The 21,581-nt window shown below is 40.0% G+C and overlaps 3 protein-coding genes across 4 annotated transcripts; 2 read left to right on the top strand and 1 right to left on the bottom strand.

Moving 5' to 3' along the window:
* Window positions 1-901: 901 nt before the first annotated feature.
* LOC120225894 (olfactory receptor 10A5-like) lies at window positions 902-5,989 on the top strand. Of its 2 annotated transcripts, XM_039224079.1 has the most exons (2): window positions 902-1,808; window positions 5,970-5,989. In XM_039224079.1, the coding sequence occupies exons 1-2, from the start codon at window positions 902-904 to the stop codon at window positions 5,987-5,989; spliced, it is 927 nt and encodes a 308-aa protein (XP_039080010.1). The 2 variants fall into 2 exon arrangements, with proteins under 2 accessions (XP_039080010.1, XP_039080009.1); XM_039224078.1 differs by lacking the exon at window positions 5,970-5,989 and having other exon boundaries at window positions 902-1,855.
* An 8,566-nt stretch (window positions 5,990-14,555) lies between these two features.
* LOC120225893 (olfactory receptor 10A4) lies at window positions 14,556-15,503 on the top strand. Its single transcript, XM_039224077.1, has one exon. It carries the CDS (start codon window positions 14,556-14,558, stop codon window positions 15,501-15,503), a length of 948 nt encoding a protein of 315 aa, XP_039080008.1.
* Window positions 15,504-17,794: 2,291 nt separating this feature from the next.
* Window positions 17,795-18,748, bottom strand: LOC120225891 (olfactory receptor 2D2). Its single transcript, XM_039224075.1, has one exon. It carries the CDS (start codon window positions 18,746-18,748, stop codon window positions 17,795-17,797), a length of 954 nt encoding a protein of 317 aa, XP_039080006.1.
* Window positions 18,749-21,581: the final 2,833 nt, after the last annotated feature.

The following is a 21,581-nucleotide window of genomic DNA, read 5'->3' as shown; positions in this document are numbered from 1 at the left end:
TGGAAGTCTGAGAACTTTGGAATTCATCAGATGTGGTTTGGATTTGAGATCTACTACTTTAATCGGTGTTCCTTAACTACTCTGGGATAAGTTTCCTCCTCTATAATATGCATGTGTAAAAGGACAAAACACACGCATGTGTTAACTGTCCTCAATACATCTTCCTCAGTCACCTCCCAAATTTCAGCAAGTAAGAAAGATTCATGAAGAGTAAAAAAATTATTAGATGCATTGGAGTGCCTGGGTGGCCCAGTTGGTTAAGTGTACAACTTTGGCTCAGGTCATGATCTCACAGCTTGTGAGTTCTAGACCTGCATTGGACTCTGTGCTGACACCTCAGAGCCTGGAGCCTGCTTCACATTCGGTGTCTCCCTCTCTCTCTGCCCCTCCCCCACTCACATTCTGTGTCTCTCTCAACAATAAATGGACAATAAAAATTAAAAAAAAATTATTAGATGTATTATTCTGCATTACAATTTTTAAGAGTTTTCTGAAATTTTTATATATTTACATCTATGTGTTTTTATTGAAATCTGAACTTTGGACTCTTATCTCAGCTTAAATGTTTTCATGAATATCATCTCCCAAAATGTACCCTTTGATGACTCCTCCAAAGACTTATGGCTCAGATTTGGTAAGACTGTTCTGTCTATGTTAATGTACAAATAGGGAAATATCAACTTTTCCAGTGTTGGCCCAGGCCCATCTCAGAACTTAAACTCTGGCCATTTTTCATTGTGTCTTTTTTAGACACCACAAGACCCTTCCTTTTCCAACTGATATCCTGACACAGCCTGATTTCCTGACACTAAAAAGGAGTCTGAGAAAAAAACTGCAGATTCTGATTCTTCCCACCAAGAATCTCTCTCCATGACTGCAGTTGGGGATTCATTCTGTGTCGATGGCTGAAGGAAACTGGACAAGAGTTGGGGAGTTTATCCTCATGAGCTTCTCTTCCCTACCTACTGAAATACAGTCACTACTCTTCCTGACATTTCTAATCATCTACCTGGTCACGCTGACGGGAAACAGTCTCATCATCCTCGTGACCTTGGCTGACCCCATGTTGCACAGCCCCATGTACTTCTTCCTCAGGAACTTGTCCTTCTTGGAGATTGGCTTCAACCTAGTCATTGTGCCCAAGATGCTGGCGACCCTGCTTGCCCGCGACACAACCATCTCCTTCCTTGGCTGTGCCACACAGATGTATTTCTTCTTTCTCTTTGGAGTTGCTGAATGCGTCCTCCTGGCCTCCATGGCATATGACCGCTATGTAGCCATCTGCAATCCCTTGCAGTATCCAGTCATCATGAACCAGAGGACACGTGCCAAATTGGCTGTTGCCTCCTGGTTTCCAGGCTTTCCCATGGCTACTGTGCAGACCACGTGGCTCTTCAGCTTTCCATTCTGTGGCACCAACAAGGTGAACCACTTCTTCTGTGACAGCCCCCCTGTGCTGAAGCTGGTCTGTGCAGACACAGCACTGTTTGAGATCTATGCGATTGTTGGAACCGTTCTGGTCGTCATGATACCCTGCTTGCTGATCCTGTGTTCCTACACTCGCATTGCTGCTGCCATCCTTAAGATCCCATCAGCCAAATGGAAGCATAAAGCCTTCTCGACCTGCTCCTCCCACCTCCTTGTTGTTTCCCTTTTCTATGTATCTTTAAGCCTCACCTACTTCCGGCCTAAATCCAATAATTCTCCTGAGAGCAAAAAGCTGCTGTCTTTGTCCTACACTGTTGTGACTCCCATGCTGAACCCCATCATCTATAGCCTGAGAAATAATGAGGTGAAGAATGCCCTTGGCCGGACCTTCTGCAAGGCTTTAGGCCTTAGGATTGGCTTCCCTTAGATATTAAGAAATGAGAGTAAAGTGTACTGAATGGGGATCAATCAGTTTCATATTTGGAATTCTTCTGCCTTGCCTGCCATCTCTTTTGTGATGAAACCCAGCTGTTGAAATGACTATTGGGTAGCTCAGTGAATGGAAAAGAGCAGAGAAGTAGGTTAACCTATTCTACCACCTGGAAAACTCGTATGGACCAAGTAATTCCAGGTATTCACATTCCTATGTCCACATTGTGAGCAGCATGAAACTGCTTATAATCCTAATGTGGGAGCACATAATAACAGAGGGAAAAACCAGTAAAAACTCATCATGTCACTTTCTCTTCCTTTGGGAAGATCTGACTCCAATAATCAGATAGAAAACCCTGTAATCCTTACCAATGCATAACTTTCATCACTGTCTTATTTCAGTTACCATGCCCTCGAAGCATGTTAGTTCTTCTAAGCTCAATAGCATTACATATAAATATAAGAGAGTAGATCAATTTTCCCCATACTTACACCTTTATAACCCCATATCCATTTTATTCCTTACTCTAATATCCCAGGAAGAATGAGATGAGCTTCCACAGGCTCTCTATCCCAGATTAAGGTTCTTAAACCTTGTTGAAGTAAGAGTATAAATTTCTATTGTGATGCTGTTTTAGTCAAAATTTAAAAAGGATCTATCTTACTGCAACATAGCTCTTCTTTAACCATGAAAATTTTTCTCATTGTTTTATAATTTCATAGTACTCTATTTTTAGATATGCCATAGTTTATTTAATGAGTCTTTTATAATTTTAAATCATTCTGTAAAAAACAGCTTTATACATAAACATTTTCATTTTTTTTGCCGGTGTATCTGACAGATGGAAATCTAGAAATTGGGCAAAGGATAATTACATCTATCATGTTGTTATATATTGGCAAACTTCCCTCCAAACTGATTATACCTTTTTAAATTCCCACTAGCAATTTACAAGGGTTTCTGTTTCCCCACTGTCCCATCAGTAACATTTGTCATCAAACATTTGGAATTTTGCTTATATAATAGGTAAAAAATAACTCATTTTAATTTGAAGGAAATAAATTTTGAAGAATATGGAAGAAATAATTGAGTATATTAGAGAAAATAGCGAATTTCATTCACACTTCTGTGTTAATAGTTTAGATGATTAGTAGATGGTGATGTCTGGTTCTCCATTTTCTCTGCTTGAAAGGTCCTTTCCATCTTTATTTTAGCCATTTCCATCTCATCTTTCAAGGTCCCGCTGTGATCCCTCAAGCAGCATAAATTATTCTCTCCTATATGCATCCATTCTAATTTTATCAACAGATAAGTTAATTTTGTATATACTGTGCTCTACTGGTTTTTATATGTTTGTCTTTCCCCAGTGTACCTGAAACACCTTGAAAATGAAAGCTGAGCAATTATTTCTGTTTCAGTATGACTTGAGCATTCCTGAAAATCTTATGTTCTGAACTGGGTGTTATATGGAAACCAACTTGACAATAAACTATAAAAGAAAAAAAAATTATGAGAAAATAGGGTTAGGACATACCACTCAAAATATATGCAACTTTGAAGCCAGAACATTAACATAAACAACAGCTGGTGCCTGGATAGACAATATAGACTGCTCAGACATGCATTCAGAGATGTTGGAGGTTGCCACAGTAGATATTTAATATCATTATAACAATAGAATCAAAATACCCTTAGTGAAAGGGTATTTGACACTGAGATAATGCAGATGATGTGATGCTCTGAACCAGTGGGGAGGTTTCTTATATGGTCCAGGGAATCAGTGCCAATTTTCAGGAACCAAAAGCCAAAACAAGAGATGCTTCTCTTTGTACATGGAGCCTCAATTATGCGGCAAACTTTTGAAGCATGACTTCTAAAATTTTCTTTAAAACAGCTAAGAGAGCTGCTGATGCCAAGGCTTTATGAATTTCAGTGTTGAAGTTTATCACCTTACTCTGTCTATTCTGATTTGCTTTGCCCAATGCAGACTTTACAATACTATGAAATTATTCTCCAGTTTTTCAATAGTGTATGGAATATGGACAAATGAATGGGTAATCCAGTTGAGAACTGTTGGTGACTTGGAATAGAGTACTATCAATAAAAATTAATTCTAAATAATTTTTAGAGGAAGAATTGATAGGATTTGATGGTGTATTGCATGTGAGGAAATACAGTGCTCAAGAGAGAGGATTTGATTCTAGAGCAAGACCAATTCCTGTAGTAGAGTATAGGTATTGTGAAAGTCTGGAGGGGATCCATTAAAGAGGTATGAAAGAGGGTTTTTTCGCCAAGAACTTCAAGCCTTTTCCTTCATATCCCTGTTATGAATCTCTTCTCACCTTTTAGAAACATCTTCTCTAAACTTATAGTAATTGATCTTGCCTTGGGATCAGTTGCTTTCATTGGGTTATCCCAGAACCAGGTATGGAGCGAAGGATTCAAGGGCATGTGAATTATTAAGGAGAAACCATCAAATGTAGTAGAGTAGGAATGGAGAAGAAGCTGAGCAAAAATATATTTTTGGGTACAATCCCAGACTCAACAGTTCCAGCAGGGAACTCCAAGGGATAAATAAAGCTTAGTTTGTTCTGCTTCATGCCAAAGAAAGTAGGCTTTTGTACTCCCATTCCAGGTATCCACTGGCTACTGACAGACTATAGAATAGGGAATAGGGAAAATTAAAACTCCCGGGGACCAGTCTCCCAGTGCCCTGGGGCAACCTCCTGAAGGTCTCAGGTATAAGCTATTACACGTAAAGCTTGCAGTAGCTGACAAAGGATGCTCAGAGCTAGTCAAAGTGACTCCAGAGTTTTAAGGAGAAACTTCAGCAGTGTTTACCACGGTCTGTCCTTTAGAAGTGCTTCTCATCATCTGTGGGTTTGAGTCAAGAAAAAACTCCAAGTCTTTAATCAGAACATTTAAAAATGTCCATTGAGAAAAAATAACTGCTGAAACTCTAAATCTAGAGCTTAGTTCAACATACAGCAACCTCTCCAAATGTAGCATCTACCTACAAGTATGAGTTCTGATATAATTATTTCTCTTCAGATAAGTAATTTGAATTAAACACACAAATTCAAACTCATCTCTCAAGATATGCATTAATTATCAGAAGCAATGGAGTCCAACATGTAGTAATGAAATAAATGCTTCTTATTTAATTCATCAGTTTCAAGGTATCTCTGTTGTTCACAATGGATCCAGAACCACACATCATTATATAGGGCAATGATAGTTCTTTTACTTCATCTCCTACTTTTAGGGAGGCATTTTTGGGATAGCTGGGACTGAGAAAACAGCTTTTTATGATTAATCAGCATCTGAAAGTCTTATTTCTTAGTTAGCCAAAGACATGGCTGAAACTTGGGGATTGCTGTTCATAATTTTATTAAATTGTAATCCAAATCCCCTCTCAGAGTTGTATCCAGGGAAATGGGAAATGCTAATGCTATTTTTGTAGCGACATCATTTTCTTCTAGTTACGTATTTATCACAGCTGTAATTTCACATTTTTTGTATGGTTCTTTAATATTTGTCTTCCCAAATATGGGGCATCTGGGTGGCTCATTTGGTTAAGCTTCTGACTCTTGATTTCAGCTCAGGTCATGATTTCATAGTTTGTGATATAGAGCCCCACATCAGCTCCAGCTGACAGTAAAGATCCTGCTTGGGATTCTCTCTCTCTCTCTTTCTCTCTTTCTCTCTCCCCTTCACTCCACCTCTCTCAAAATAAATAAACTTAATAATATATATATTTGACCTTCCATCTAAACTGTATGTTCCATGAGGCCAGGAACAATGTTTTTAAAATCTGCTACTGAAACTGCACTGCCTGGTTCATGTTAGGCATCCAAGAATTATTTGTCAAATGAATGAACAAACATTCAAAGTGGATCTTGTGCATTTGCTCATTGGCCAATGGAGCCTATAATACAATTATTCCTCCTCCAAATGCAAGTAAGTCGTACTTGAGAAGAGAAAATGTATGTGGGGAAGAATGGCAGAGAGAATTCGTGTACCCATTTCTATCCTCACACTATCTCTGATTGTAATCCCATGTAAACATGAGAACTAACAGGAATTATATTATATTCTAGACAAAGAGAAAGGCTATCAAGGAGATGAATAAATAGTTATTCTTTTTTATCTAGGAAGTCACCTTTGTTAATTATTCCAGCTTTTACTTAGTCCTCCTTTATTTTTTATTCCAACTTTTGTTGGAAACGTGGCACACTTCTGTACAACAAACTGCAAGTTGAATATGCCATCCTAATTAATTATAATGGAAAGTCTTAGGTCATATAGGTGAAGGGTGATTCAGAAGGCTGGTATTTTAAATATGGCTTGTAGAAAAATGCAAGCACATATTTGTAGGCACTATGCTAAATACTAGGCAAACAATAATGAAGAAGTCAGGTATGGTTACCACTTTCATTAAGAAACATGTGGTTAAATGCCTGTTTCAGAAACACTATATGAAATTTTTGGATATGCATTAGAGTCTTCGGATGAAGCCCTCATCAGCTTGGGAAAATTTTGTCTCAAAGCAGGGACATCATCTTACTCCCTCAACTTCAATTCTTATTCAAGAAGGGTTAGGATTTTCGGGATGTTATTCAGACTTTCTTCTTTTCATCTTATCCAGGAGTTAACAGCTTCCCCAACCAACAGTATTGCCTATCAGCTGCTTCTCCACTTTGCTTAGACAATGACTAATGAGTTATTCTCTCCATGCCTGAAAACTTCTGAATGCACATCAGAAACACTCCCAAAGAACCAGCCCAATGAGAATCAAAAGTGAAGGAAGATGTAAAAGAATACTGGAATGATAGAAATGAAATTACTGTCTTATCTCGTTAAGAGATAAGACACCTGCACTGATACCTGCACTACCACGTTCATTGTAGCATTGTTCACAATAGCCAAGACATCGGAGCAATCTAAGTGTCCATTTACAGATGAATAGATAAAGAAAATATGGCATATGTATACATATATACAATGGGATATTAATCTTCCATAACCAAGAAGGAAACCTTGCTTTCTCAACAAGATGGATAGACCTCAAGGACATTATGCTAAGATGAAAGAGAAAGAAAGTAGAATAGTTGTTATCAGAGGCTGGGGTAGGGTGACATTGGTCAAAGGGTACAAACTTAAGATGAATAAGTTCTGGGATCAAAACTTACAACATAGTGACTATCATTAACAATACTGTATTAAAACTTGCTAAGAGTCTAGATCTTAAATATTTTCACCACACACATAAACAAAAGGTAATTATCTGAAGTAATGGACATGTTAACTAAGTCTATTGTGGTAATCATTTCAATATATATATCCATGTATCAAATCATCACATTATATACCTTAAACTTATACAATGTTATATGTCAATTTTATCTCAGTAAAGCTGAGAGAAAAAAAGAATACTGGCATGCTCTTCTGATCTCTCTCTGGTGCAAACCTTGGAGAATAGACAGACCACTGATCTTTCCCTTTGCTCTTGAAGCCTCATGAGTGCAGCAAAGTTGGAGTGCAGCAACGCTTTTCCCTACAATTATGGGATTGCAGAGTCTTCGTGAATTTTTGCACATCTGGGAATTCCTCAAAACTCACACCTGTCAGAAACTGCACCTATGACTTTACCTGAGGAAGAGGAAGCATTGGGGGAAATCACTCCCAGTAAACAGCAGGGACCAAAATAGTCCTGAGACCCAGCCTGGAATCCTCCTGAGTGGTTGACACAGACCCAGCCCAGAGCTTCTTTGGAGTGACTAATGCTGCACCACTCAGAGCTACTTTACAGGGACTGACTCAGCCACAGCCTAGGATTTACCCGGGGCGTGTGACACAGCCCTGGACAAAGCTTCTTTGAGAATGTCAGAACAAGGCAGAACCCGAGTTCACCAGCAATGAGGACTGAGACACACCCAGCGTACCTTTGGGATGATTGGCACAGACACAACCCAGGGATTTTCTGAAATGACTTGCGCAGGTACAGCTATATTTAAGACTACCCTGGAGTCACTTGTTCGAACATAGTGTAGTCTAAGCCGAGAGCAGCTGATGCAGCCCGGAAGTTCTCTGGAATGGGATACAAATTTCACTTATAGGAGGTAAGTAAAGAACAATGTGGACAAAGCACAGACTTGAACTCTCTTGTAAAGAGGATGATGGCTTATTACCAAGATATTGTGTCTTCTTTGACACATTTCTAGGAAACAAGAAAGGAGATCAGAGGCCTCAAGTACATAACATGAATTTTTTGACAAATTAGGTAATCTGGGAAAGGATGGAAAACAATGATTATGTATTAGGCTTTAGAACGTTCAAAGTGCCTGTGTATGTATTATTTAATTTCACACCCACCACCACCCTTCAGGTAGGTAGGGCATCTGTAATATAGTCATTTTACAGTTGAGAAAACCATAACTCATAAAATGTCATGTCAGAGCTCTGTGACTCACAGATAAAAAATGATAACCAGAACTTTAATTCTGGATTTATGACTCCAAAGTCCTTGCCATTGTAATTATGTGGCCTCAAACTATATTTAGGTGGGATTTTCCAAATTTTTTTTCTTGTTGAAACAATGCATGGAATCTTCAAATTTTACCACATAAAGGAGACACTCTGAATAGAGGTGTAGCTGGCCAGGCCACCTCAGCTAGGTTTCTGCATAATCTCCCTTTCCCTGCAGTTCTCACCACTTCTGATGGCTGCAAACTCAACTACATTTATCCAAGGCTCTGTGCTTGCAAGACCAGAAGTAAAACAGTAGCTGAATTATACCTCATCAATAACATCCTGACAGCCTCAACTGCATTAATGCAGTTACAGGAAGATCAGTTCTTTAGAATATCATCCCAGCAAACTCCCTTCCACCGTCTCTTCCCTGCTCAGTTGGGGAAAACAGAGAGCACTTTAAAAAAAAATGAAGAGGAAGGTGAGAGAGATGGAAGAGAAAGAGAGGAAAGGCTACGTCAAAAGAAGGCAATGTAAAAGGATGGTTAGAGAAGGATGAAGCAAATGAAGGACAATACGGAATTACAACTGTGGGAGGGAGGGAGTACAAGGTTTTGAATTGTGTTGTCATATTGTTTTGTGCAGCCCTAGTAAGCAGCAAGAGGGGGCTCTTTCAGGGGAGAAGAAAAGTGAAAGCCAAGCAAGTGGGGCTCTGAGCCTCTGCCTCTGCCCTTACTCATCTTCATTGGACTTAAGTGTTGACATTCTCTGTGGGATATGGCTGAAAGAAAAGGGAGGGTCATCTCTGCTTTAAAAGTCAGAAAAACTACTGTTATGAATATGCATTTCCCTCAGCGTCCTTAACTGACGTTTTCTTTCTTTTTTTTTTTTAAATTTTTTAACGTTTATTTATTTTTGAGAGACAGAGATAGAGCACAAGCGGGGGAGGGGCAGAGAGAGAGAGGGAGACACAGAATCCAAAGTGGCCTCCAGGCTCTGAGCTGTCAGCACAAAACCTGACTAAGGCTGAAACTCACGAACTGTGAGATCATGACCTGTGGAAGTCAGGTGCTCAACTGACTGAGCCACCCAGATGCCCCAATTAACTGAGATTTTCTTAGATAACTGAACTTTTGGCCTGAAAATATTTTCTGTCCTAGCCTTTTGTTACATGTTGGCCAATGTCTAAGTAGCATCATCTGGTTATTTCATTAGGAAATTCTCAAACTATGTTATGTTGCTGTTTTCTCCAGTTTCAACTATCATGGGTCTGTCTCAGCTACACTTTATTGGATTATTTTCTATCTACCTAACTGCTTTACAAAATATTTGGTTTAGACTCTTTCTGAAACCATAAAGACTATAATGATATCCGTAATGATGATGATGGTGGTGAGAGTGCAAATTTGTGTAGTGTTTTACAATTGTACATTTTATTTCCACCTCTCTTACCAAACAATAATTTAAAACATTGTTTAACACTTTATTTTACAAACATTTAAAAAATATTAGTGATTACATTGCTCCATCATGGATTCACAAAGAATTTCACGACTAAAAACTTAATTAATTTTTAAACATAAATATCAGCACGTTAAACCAATTAACTAATGTCATTAGGATAAATGTTACTTAGTGATTCAACAAACGTTTATCGTTACTCTGTAATTATCAGGCATTGTAATGTGGATACAATGACATATATCATTTAGTTTGTGTCAAGGAGTACACAATTTGCAGGAGAGGACAAATATGAAATTAATTATAATACAAAACCATTGATACACTAAGAGTATTTTAAAATGCTATAGGGAACACAAAGGAGAAAGTAACTTACCCATTTTGGGAAGGAGATAGAAAAAGCCTGACAAGGAAGTTGACATTAGATCTTAGATTAGAGAATGAGTGTTTGATATGGTTTATCTGAATTTCACTAAAGCATTTGACAAACTCTTTCGTGAGGTCTTTGTTACTACATTAAAGAGATATATTCCAGGTAACAGTACATATAACTGTTTATTTATACCCATCTCATATCTGAAATTATTTACAGTCACTGATAGAAAAAAAACCCCACAACAGATAGTTTTGCTAAGTAGCCCAAAAAGTAGAGGTTAAAAAATTGGTGCCAACTCATTTTGGGATATGGCTTAAGTGATATGCCCCAACGTCACGTCATGGTTCTTTCCGAGGAGACATTTTGATTAAACATTTGAGGGAAATGGACATCTTTGTCAGTGAGTGATGCAAGGCTGTTATAATAAAGCTTTTAAAATATCTTCTCAGAGGGGCGCCTGGGTGGCTTAGTCGGTTGAGCGTCCGACTTTCGCTTAGGTCATGATCTCGCGGTTCGTGGGTTCGAGCCCCGCGTAGGGCTCTGTGCTGACTGCCAGCTCAGAGCCTGGAGCCTGTTTCAGTCTTTGACTCCCTCTCTCTCTGACCCTCCCCTGCTCACGCTGTCTCTCTTTCCTAGAAATAAATAAAACATTAAAAGAAAAAAAAATTAAAAAAAAAATCTTCTCAGAACATAGCGATACATTTAAAAATAAATATATACTGGAAAACAAAACCAAATGTACAACCTATAAAACACACACACACACACACACACACACACACACACATTCAGAGGTCTTAACTGTAGGCTCAACTAGAGACCCAATACTGTCATCAAACTGCCATAAAAATTAAACCTTAGACTACATTAATTACCAAGCACTTGGAGTTAAGCACACTGCTAGGTGCAGAAGATACAATGATGAATAGATTTTCCTCCTGGCATTAACTATTAGCTAGTAGGAAAATATGTACCCATAAACAATGGTATAGTGCTCTGATAGAGTTTTGTAAAAAGTGTTAACAAGAGACTTAAAGAATAACCCCTTAATTAGGCCAAGGGAGCGCAGGGAAACTTCACAAAACGATGTTTCAGCAGAGACTTGCAAGATCAGAAGAAAGTATACATAATTGCAAGAAGAGGTTTCCAAAAGTAGAAAGCCAGGTGCATAGGTACAAGGAGGGGTGAAAGAACAGAGAGCATTTTTGTGTAAACAGAGCATCAGCTGTGTAGGGATTTGAATCTGGAAAACTAAGCAGATACCAGAGAAAAAAAACCTTCTTAAAGGTTTTGTACTTTTCCCAGGGACAATAGACAGTGAGCAGGTGAGTAACTTAATTGGAGTTGCTGTCAGAGCACACACAAGTCAAGGATGGCTTGTAGAGAATGAACTAGAATCGGGTTCCTGCAATATTCCAGGCCAGAGAAGATAAGAGTAGGGATGTAGAAGGTGACACTGAATTGGTGTTTAGGAAAAATAATAAAGTTTGGGGTTGAATTAAAGGATTTTTGTCCCAACTCCTGGGTCATGCAGCCTGGGTGGTGTCATTTCCTGAAATGAGGTAGATAAAAGGAGGAGGCTTGGGGTAGAGGAAGATGATGGATGTAATTTATACATCCATTTATAACCCTTATCACTCTTTAAATCTGTGTAAATTGTTTGAGGCTGTATCATTGACGTATGTGTCTTTGTATCTAAATTCCTTCTGAATGGAGCTCACTGTGCCCATACTCTGCCTATACAGATATTTCCATGATTAATTTTTATATTTTGTTCATTCTTCATTTGTTTATTAACAATTTAATGGGCATCTACCTTGCCTGGAATTGAGATAAAAAGTTAAATTTTCTACACGATTCCTACTTTCAAGTAGTACACCATCTAAAGTATGAGATGGAGACATAAATTAATAATTATTCTAATATTAGGATCATGAGAGTGGTATTCCAGCTCTCCAGTGTTGCTAATACCTTGAAACGTTCTAATCGTCTCTAGAATTTGTTTTGCTTTCTGCTCTGTTACTACCACCTTATGCCAAAAACTCCAGCTTGCCCTCACCTATGAGCTCAGACTCATTTCCATTTTCAGAGTGGGTAAGTCCCCTGATGGGTAAAGCCATGACTCAGAGTCAAACTGCCCAAAAGGCATACCCCGATGCCACCATTTGCTGGCTGTGTAACCTTGGAAAAATTATTCAACTTCTCTGTGCCTCCTCAGCTGTAAAGTGGGACTACTAGCAATCCTTATATCTTCAGCTTGTTGCGACACTTAACATAATGCATGCAAACCACTTGGCATAGTGTCTGGCATTTATCTGGTGCTCATTAAGTGTTAACTCTTACTTGGAAATTGACAAAGTATCAAAGTTTTCATAGAAAACTTACAGGCACCTGGATGGCTCAGTTGGTTAAGTGCCTGACTCCTGGTTTTGGCTCAGGTCATGATCTCACTAACTGTAAGACTGAGACCTGGATGGGGCTCCACACTGACAGCACCCACATCAGGCTCTGCGCTGACAGCACAGAACCTGATTAGGATTCTCTCTCCCTCTGTCTGCCCCTCCTTCACTAGTGCTCTCTCTCTGTCTCTCTTTCAAAACAAATAAATTTAAAATAATAGGAATAGGAATCAGCAGAAAATTTTAAATGGCATTTTCTCACTGTTATTTTTTTCTGAATGTTTATTTTTGAGAGACAGCAAATAGGAGGAAGGGCAGAGAGAGTGCGAGACAGAATCCCAAGTAGGATCCAGGCTGAGAGCATAGAGCCTGATGTGAGCCTCGAACTCATGAACCATGAAATCATGACGTGAGCTGAATGACCTGAGCTGAAAACAAGAGTGGGACGCTTCAGTGATTGAGCCACACAGATGCCCCTCTTGCTGTTTTGGCTGTTCACCACCCTCCTTCCTTCACCACCCTGACCACATCTTGTACCTACTCAGTACTTGACTCAAACATTATCTGCTCAGGGAAGCCTTCTCTGACCCTCCCCACACCTCAAATGCTGACATCCTACTCCACTGTTTTATTCTTCTCCATTGTTCTTACAACGACCTAACATACTATACATCCTATTTATATAATTTGTTTACAGTCAGTCTTTTATACTGGAAAATGAGTTATATGAGGGCAGAGATTTTTTTTGTTTGTTTTATTTATTTACAATGTTTTATTGTATTTATTTACTGTATTATCTTCAGTGTCTAGAACGGTGTCTGGCATAGAGAAGATAACCAATATTTATTGAATAGATTATTCTTTTCTCCTAGAGACTGAAAAGTAGGGACTACAGTGAGTTTAGGCAGTAGATAAATAGATAAGAAGTAGACTTTGGAAGACAGATCTAGCATTATCTCATAATAACGACAATGGTTAGCATGTGTACTGTACCAGTCACATGCAAGTGCTTTAGATTTATTCCTTCATTTAAGTTTATATCCATCATAATTTCAGGTCTCAGTTTTGAAGTTTGGTTCTTGATGCCCTGATGAAACGTTCTACTTCTTTCTCATCGGATTTGACATTATTCATCTGCAGATTTGAGTTGGTCTTTATTTATTAACATGTAAAACTTGAGGTCATATTTCTTGAAAATCAAGATACAAGTCAACCAACAGAAACTGATGAAAGGGTTTATATGCAGTGCCTTGAGATTCTTTCTATGGTCTGACCCTGTCTTGACTCTGTGTTCCCTTTTCTGATCACATATAGCTACATGGAGAATATTTAGCTCAGGGATCAAAATAAACCACAGTCTCTATATTCCATGTCTCCTTGTACAAATTGCAATATTCTGAGTTTAGAAATGAATGTATTTGTATTGAATATAGAATATATGGGTATTCCTCCAAAATACTGAAATCATCCTGAGGGTCAGCTGCTTGAGATTAGAACATATTCAGTTCTCCTCCTCAGGATCATAGGTAACTTTCTTTGATTTTCTCTTTCCTACCCTTTCATTCTGCAGACAACATACCCTGGCTCACCTCATCACCTTTCATTGCGCATTAAGACCCTTCTCCTCAGAAATGCTTGGCCTGGCTGCTTTTTTAGTACCACTGAATGTTGAAGAAAGATAAGGTAGGAGCCCCAACATGAAGCTGTGATTTTGATCTCTATACAGCAAAGTCAGGAGATATATAGATGTATACAGGGTGCCTCAGTTCAGTCTGAAAAAAAGGCTAGTATTCTTCCAAACAATTATGAATCCCATAGACAGGAGGTTTTTTGGAAAGTACACCTTTTGATTTGCAACAACTGTTAACAATAAGGGTAGAGAATGAGGCCATAGGAGGTTTTCTAAGGGTATAATAGAGGTCTGAATACCATATGGAGACTTCTACCTTCTTGGAGCATGAATGTCAGTGAAATCCTGGGCAGAAGAATGATGTGGGGAAACTGGACAATTGTCAGCGAGTTTATCCTTGTGGGCTTTTCAACCTTATCCTCTGAGCTACAAGCTCTACTATTTCTCCTTTTTTTGACTGTTTACCTGGTTACCCTAATGGGCAATGTTCTCATCATCCTGGTCACTACAGCTGACTCAGCTCTACAAAATCCTATGTACTTCTTCCTCAGGAACTTGTCCTTCCTGGAGATAGGCTTCAACTTGGTCATTGTGCCCAAGATGCTGGGGACTCTGATCATTCAAGACATAACCATCTCCTTCCTTGGCTGTGCCTCTCAGATGTATTTCTTCTTCTTCTTTGGGGCTGCTGAGTGCTGCCTCCTGGCCACCATGGCATATGACCGCTATGTGGCCATCTGTGATCCTTTGCGCTACCCAATCATTATGAGCCGCAGGGCCTGTGCCCAGCTAGCAGCTGCCTCTTGGTTCTCAGGGTTTCCAGTGGCCACCGTGCAAACCACATGGATTTTCAGCTTCCCTTTTTGTGGCCCCAACAGAGTGAACCACTTCTTTTGTGACAGCCCCCCTGTCATTGCACTGGTCTGTGCTGATACCTCTCTGTTTGAACTGGAGGCTCTGACGGCCACTGTCTTATTCATCCTCTTTCCTTTCTTGCTGATCCTGGGATCCTACGTCCGCATCCTTTCCACTATCTTCAGGATGCCCTCAGCGGAGGGGAAACGCAAGGCCTTCTCCACCTGTTCCTCCCACCTCCTGGTTGTGTCCCTCTTCTACAGCACTGCCATCCTCACATACTTCCGACCCCGGTCCAGCACCTCTCCTGAGAGCAAGAAGCTGCTTTCGCTGTCCTACACAGTGGTGACTCCCATGTTGAACCCCATCATCTACAGCTTAAGGAACAGTGAAGTGAAGTCTGCACTGAGGCGAGTCATACGTAGGACCCTGGGCCCTCAGAAACTCTGATTGACTGGAGACGGAAACTGAAGGGGTGGAAGGCAAGGACAAAGGAGAAAAAAAAATTCTTCAAATGGGTTTGGTCTCTCCTCAGTCTAGGAGTCATGCTCTACCCACTAGAATTTTGGACTTTAATAGGATCCGTTTCTGAATGAAAGATCATGAGTGAGGAAAGAGAACTTCTGTAGGCCCAGGATTCTGTGGGACTGTGGTATCAGTGCATCTGAGGATGCCACTATCTTACAGAGATTAGGAGCCTATCTGGAGGTTGATAACATCACTACAATTTGCCATTCTTCACTCGTTTTAACTTTGTTGAACTTCTTCACCCATGTCTTTTTATAATCTTCAGCTTTGCATTTTTCTATTTGTCCAAAAGCTCTACTGCCACTTTCAAGGATCTTTTTTGTTTACAAGGTACATATATGATAATGGTGATAATAAATAAGAGTTTTGTTTCATTCTTTCACTCACTTTTTTTCAGCAAACTTTGAGTTCGAACTCAAAATTTTCAGTGCATTCAGCATGTGTCAGACTCTGTTTAAGCTCTGAACACTGATTCCTGAATAAAATAGACAAATTTCTTACCTTGTGGAATTTATGTTCTAGTGGTAAAGAGAAATAATAAAGCAATACTTAAAAACCTCTACTGGCTTATAAAGTACCCATTTTTAGAGGGATAGCATATTAGGACTTCTTCCTCCACTACAATAATTGGTTTGTGTCTTATCTGGAGAAAGACTACTCAACATGGACACAGCCTCAATCTCAAATTATTCACCTTGGATATGAGAGTTGCTTGACAGAAGCTGTGTCAAGGAATCCAAAGTTCAGTGTAAGTGTACAAAATTCTAGGAAACTTCTGTGAATAACCCAAAGATTCCTTGTTTACTAAACATTTTATGTAATCTTGTTTTGATCAGGTGAAATCAGCTGTCCTTTTTAAGCCTGCATATCACTCAACCAGTGTAGCAGCCTGTCTTTATGGTTTTATCTAGTGAACATAGCCCAACTCTGGATTCCTGTAAAATAGCAGACTTGGGATGTGTGCACCACAGCTTTGTGTTAATTAGTGAAATTAACAGAGTGAAATAGCATTCACTGCATAGGCATGTCCTCTCCACAAACTCTATAACTCTATCTCTGTGTGCTATGGAGGGAACAGGGCTATTTCAATCCCCCACACAGGTATCAAGGGCTCTCATGTAGCAAGGAACCTAGAAGGGCAGCACGTTCTAAATTGTCACTACAGGAATTTGTAAAAGAAAAGATAGATCATGGGGTTCTGTTTGGATAGCAGCAATCACACAGCTAAGTGGATTGACACCCCTATACATTTATAATCCCCAGTTGTAACCAAACTTTAATCACTCCTTTACATTTATTTTACTTGTCCTTGGATGGCAGGCAGAACAAGGATTCCCCAAAGATGTCCATGTCCTAATCCCAGGACATATAAATATGTTACCTTACAAAGGAAAAAGGACTTTGTAGACAGAATTAAAATAAGTATCTTCAGATGGGGAGCTTATCCTGGATTTTATTTTAATACAGTAACAGGAAGTCAGAAGATAGGTAGAGAATGAACTTGAAATACTTATTCCTGTGGCTTTCTCACTTCCATACACCTAAGTCCACAGCTCCTGTCTGTTGGCTTTCCAAGCTCTAATTGTCCTTTAGGCCCAGGGTTGGTACCTGCTTCTTTCTAACTCTTGCTAGCCCTGGGATGTCACTATCTCTTGTTAGCTTCCAAAATCCTGTATTTACCTTTATATGATAGATAAAATATTCATGTCCCTTATTAGGGGTGTGAGCAGAGTGTAAGAAGGACAGCAGAACTCATATATTCTGCTTCATTGTACCATGCTCTTCACTACCCACTTCAAACACACATACAAACTCATGTGCAGGAACACATACATGTACACCTAGCTCATAGTGATTAAGTAATGTTTGTTAATTTATTGATTATTTGATAATGCAAAGGGATTCAAAACATAAGAGTTGGCATAGGATCTGGGATAGATTGATAGTAATATATAAAACATGATTTTAAAAAGACAGATTTTATAGGTTCCAGAGTTAATAAAATATGAATGTTCTTTAGATGCCAAAAAAACAAGAAGGGAGCAGACCCTCATTGTGTTGGTCCATGAAATATTGTCCTTCTTCTTCTACAAAGGAAGTGCTAGATGAAGGATGGAGGGTGGGTCCACAACAAGGCCCAAGGACCTTACAATATTCCAATCTTGCTAAGGGAGCTACTCAGCAAGTCTTATAAGTAAGGAGCCAAGAGGGTCTCACTGGCAGTGGAAGATTTCAAGCCTGCATGAGAAATTCCTTGTGGCTACTTTCCTCAGAGCTCCCTTCACATCCTTGTTTCTCAGGCTATAGATGAGGGGATTAAGCATGGGTGTTACCATTGCATAGAACACAGACACCAGTTTTTCCTGTTCTTTGCAAGACTTTGGAGTCATGTAAGTGACAATCGCTGACCCATAAAAAAGGATGACCACCATGAGATGGGAGCCATAGGTAGAGAATGCCTTAAGCCTCCCCACAGCTGACTTCATCCTGACCACAGTTACAATGATGTGTCTATAGGATACTAGAATTAGGGAAACAGGTATGAGGAGAATCACAACACCCATGAGGAAAATGACCATCTCAGAAGTGCGAGTGTCTGTGGATGCCAGGATCAACAGCGCAGGGGCCTCACAAAAGAAATGAGCAATACTATTGCTGCCTCGGTAGGGTAGACTTAGTGTAAAAGTAGTATCCACCACGGACACCAGAATGCCGCTGGTCCATGATCCTGCAGCCAGCTGGACACACACCCTCCAAGTCATGATGCTAGGGTAATGCAAAGGGTTGCAGATGGCCACATACCGATCATAGGCCATCACTGCCAGAAAGGCACACTGGGTACACCCAAAAATGAGGAAGAGTAGAAGCTGAGCTGCACAACGTGTGAATGAAATGACCTTCTTCTGGGAATGCAGGTGGACTAGGGCCTGCGGAACGATGTTGGTAGAAAAACAGAGGTCAGCCAGAGATAAGTTGCAGAGGAAAAAATACATGGGTGTGTGAAGCCGGGAGTCAATCTGAACAAGGCACATGAGAAGTAGATTTGCAAGCACAGTGACAAGGTAGACACCCAGGAATAAAATGAATAGCAACTTCTGGGTGTGTGGGTCATCAGAGAGCCCCAGAAGGAGGAATTCTGTCACCTGTGTTTGATTTGCTTCTCTCATAGTTTGTCTCTTTTTTCAGTAAGAAGTCACTACGTGCTAACCGTAGGTCCATATAACCTATAAAACTATATAATTTAGATTTGGAGGGCTTCAGAATTGCCCTCAATCACTACTGACCATTACAAGAATCCCCTTTTTATAGCCCATGATCACGCTGCTTTAGTTGGAACATTTTCAGTGTTGCAAAACTTAATACTTCTAAGACTGTGCATTCATTTTTAGTGTCATCTGCAAATGTAGAGTAGATCAAAATAATCTTCTTTATTCTGAATAAAAAAAATTCTAATAATAAAAAAAGATTCAATTAATCTATAAATCATGGCATTTAACTTCACTTTATTATCAGCTAAAGCTCTTAAAACTTATGCATCTATGGCCATGCCCCCCCCATCTTATGATGGTATAGACTGTTAGTTTTTAAAAATTTTAATGTTTTATTATTTATTTTTAAGGGGGCAGGGACAGAGAGAGAGGGAGACACAGAATCTGAAGCAGCTCCAGGGTCTGAGCTATCAGCACAGAGACTGATGTGGGGCCAGAACTCACGGACCGCAAGATCATGACCTGAGCCAAAGTCGGACACTTAACCAACTGAGCCACCCAGGAGCTCAAATTGTTGTTGTTGTTTTTTTAATTCTTTGGCCATACAACTCTTCCTGTTGTCTCTTCCCTGAAAAGAAGGTCACTAAGGTATAACAAGTCAAAAAGAGCCAAAGTGCTTTGCGGAAATGACATTTTTCTTGGAGAAAATAACTTGTTTTTGAAAGAACCAGGAAACCAAGGAGTAACTGGATAGTGTACCATAATCTCTTTGGCAATCCCATTCCAAGCTTTGGCTGGCGCTCCCAAATATCAATCTTAACCATCAGTAAACTTCCAAAATAGCAGGCACACCATTACAACATTTCCATTTGAAGCCACCAGGTTGGCTAGTTTTCCATGTTCAGACTAAATAGCACTAATCTACCTTCTCTCCCTGCTTTGTATTATCCGTGTATTCGTCTCAGAGATTAAAAAGTCCTTTGAAAACTGTATATTTTTTCATTTTTGTGCCCTTTTTTAGACATAGCATAGAGATTTATTTGGTCAATTATTATTAATTAAATAAAGTAATAAAAATAATCTAATCAGATGGTTTAACACGTTTGTTTAAAAAGCCTATGATGTCATTAAGATGACAACATAGAATTTGTTCCTGACTTTGTTCCCCCTCACAAGAAGAACAACCAACAACTCTTCAAGAATAAGACATCACTGAGAAAAAACCTAAAATACGGTGATGAGGCTGAAGCAATCTTTCTCCAAAGAGACCAAAAAAGGTGGCATTAGAAAAGTAAGAGAAGCAGCTTCATGCTGACTGGATTGTCCTTCCCCCAGGCCAGCACAGCACCATGTGGAGAGGTCTCCCCTGAGCCTCCTATTCCTCTAGTAGGAAAAGAAAACCCAGGGAAGACTACCTGCACCACCTCAACATTGTGGGTTGCTTTATGAGTGAACCCCTACTCTAATCGCACACCACAAGGACTACAGGGCAATCAGTGAAGCTCAACTCTTGGGAATCTGATTATTATAGAGAAAGAAGGAGGGGCTCACAACAATCAACACACAAATCTTGGCAGATCAAGTTCATACTTGCAGTGCCCAAAGACTAATCCCAACAAGCAGTTTTGCTCATCTGCAGAACCAAGTAAGGGGAGCACTCTGACCAGAAAACAAGATGGGGTGCAGATCTGCTTGTTTCAGATCCTCAAAGGAGTTTTGATGGCCCTAGAGCCCAGTTTGCCCATGACCCGAAAAGGAGCTAAATCACATCCCTACCTGCTGTGAAGAATGTCTTCTGACTCCATCTGACCAGAAGGGCTGATGGCAACTCCTGAAAGTAGTACAGCCCAGCAGCACTCAAGCTGAGATATGGGTGGGTAGAGCCAATTGCGCCCAGAGCAAAGCCAGTACCACTGGAACATTCCTGTGCTACATATAGGCAGCGGAGTTAATTCAGAACCTGGGATGAAGGTAATTTCCAGCCCCTCCCAACTAAGTAGACTGCCTGAGAAATTAAGAGTAGCCTGGAGTGGTCCATTCCCCTCCCACCCAGGTTAGAGAGGTAGAATATAGCGCACCCACTGTCAAGAGTGTCTTCTGGCACCATCTGACTGAAAGGGCTGGTAACAGCTCCTAGAAGCAGTGTAGTCCAGGGACACTCAAGCTAGGAGGCAAGTGCGCAGACCGAGGAGTTTGTAGAGTAAAGCTAGTGGCTCTTTTGCATGAGGAAACTTAGAGTATGTAAAGACAACAAACAAAAGGCTTAATCAGCTTTAGAACTCCTCTCCCACTGTGCTCAGGCAAGAAATCTAATTTGTGGTCCCATTCATCACTGAATATAGCCTTCAGCTTGTCCAGCCAAAGAAGCTAACCAGAGCACACTGAAGGCTGCATAGCCCTTACAACAGCCCTACATGTAGTGGCACTTGAGCAAAGAGCACAGCTGTGGCTTCTTTCATCTGCAGAGCAAACCTCGTGACCCCACTTGACCAGGGAATTCAGTGCACACTCTGGGTTGATTGGGGTCCTTAAACAATGAGTTTTACAGGCTTTGGGTTCTGTCCTGCTGCCCTGCCAGTGCATGGAAGTGATTTCATATACTATTACTGAATATAGTACCCAGTCCTGATCACCTAGTAAGCCTGACCCAAGAATCCAGGCAACCACAGAGCCTATCCTACAGCCTCACTTGAGTAGAGAACTAAGAAAGCAGTCATATCCAACTGTTCTCAGCCAGTGGCACATTTCTCATTATGTTAATAGAATGAAAGAAAATAATCATATGATCATC

The sequence above is a fragment of the Hyaena hyaena genome, unplaced genomic scaffold (assembly GCF_003009895.1).
Source record: "Hyaena hyaena isolate Hyena2069 unplaced genomic scaffold, ASM300989v1 scaffold_1538, whole genome shotgun sequence".
Classification (NCBI taxonomy): Eukaryota; Metazoa; Chordata; class Mammalia; order Carnivora; family Hyaenidae; genus Hyaena; species Hyaena hyaena.
The sequence above is the reverse complement of the archived record's forward strand: the minus strand, read 5'-3'. Positions and strand labels throughout refer to the sequence as shown.

Bases quoted from the DNA above. Each gene is read 5' to 3' on its own strand.
- LOC120225893 (XM_039224077.1), top strand. From the start codon at position 14,556: ATGATGTGGGGAAACTGGACAATTGTCAGCGAGTTTATCCTTGTGGGC.
- LOC120225891 (XM_039224075.1), bottom strand. From the start codon at position 18,748: ATGAGAGAAGCAAATCAAACACAGGTGACAGAATTCCTCCTTCTGGGG.
- LOC120225894 (XM_039224078.1), top strand. From the start codon at position 902: ATGGCTGAAGGAAACTGGACAAGAGTTGGGGAGTTTATCCTCATGAGC.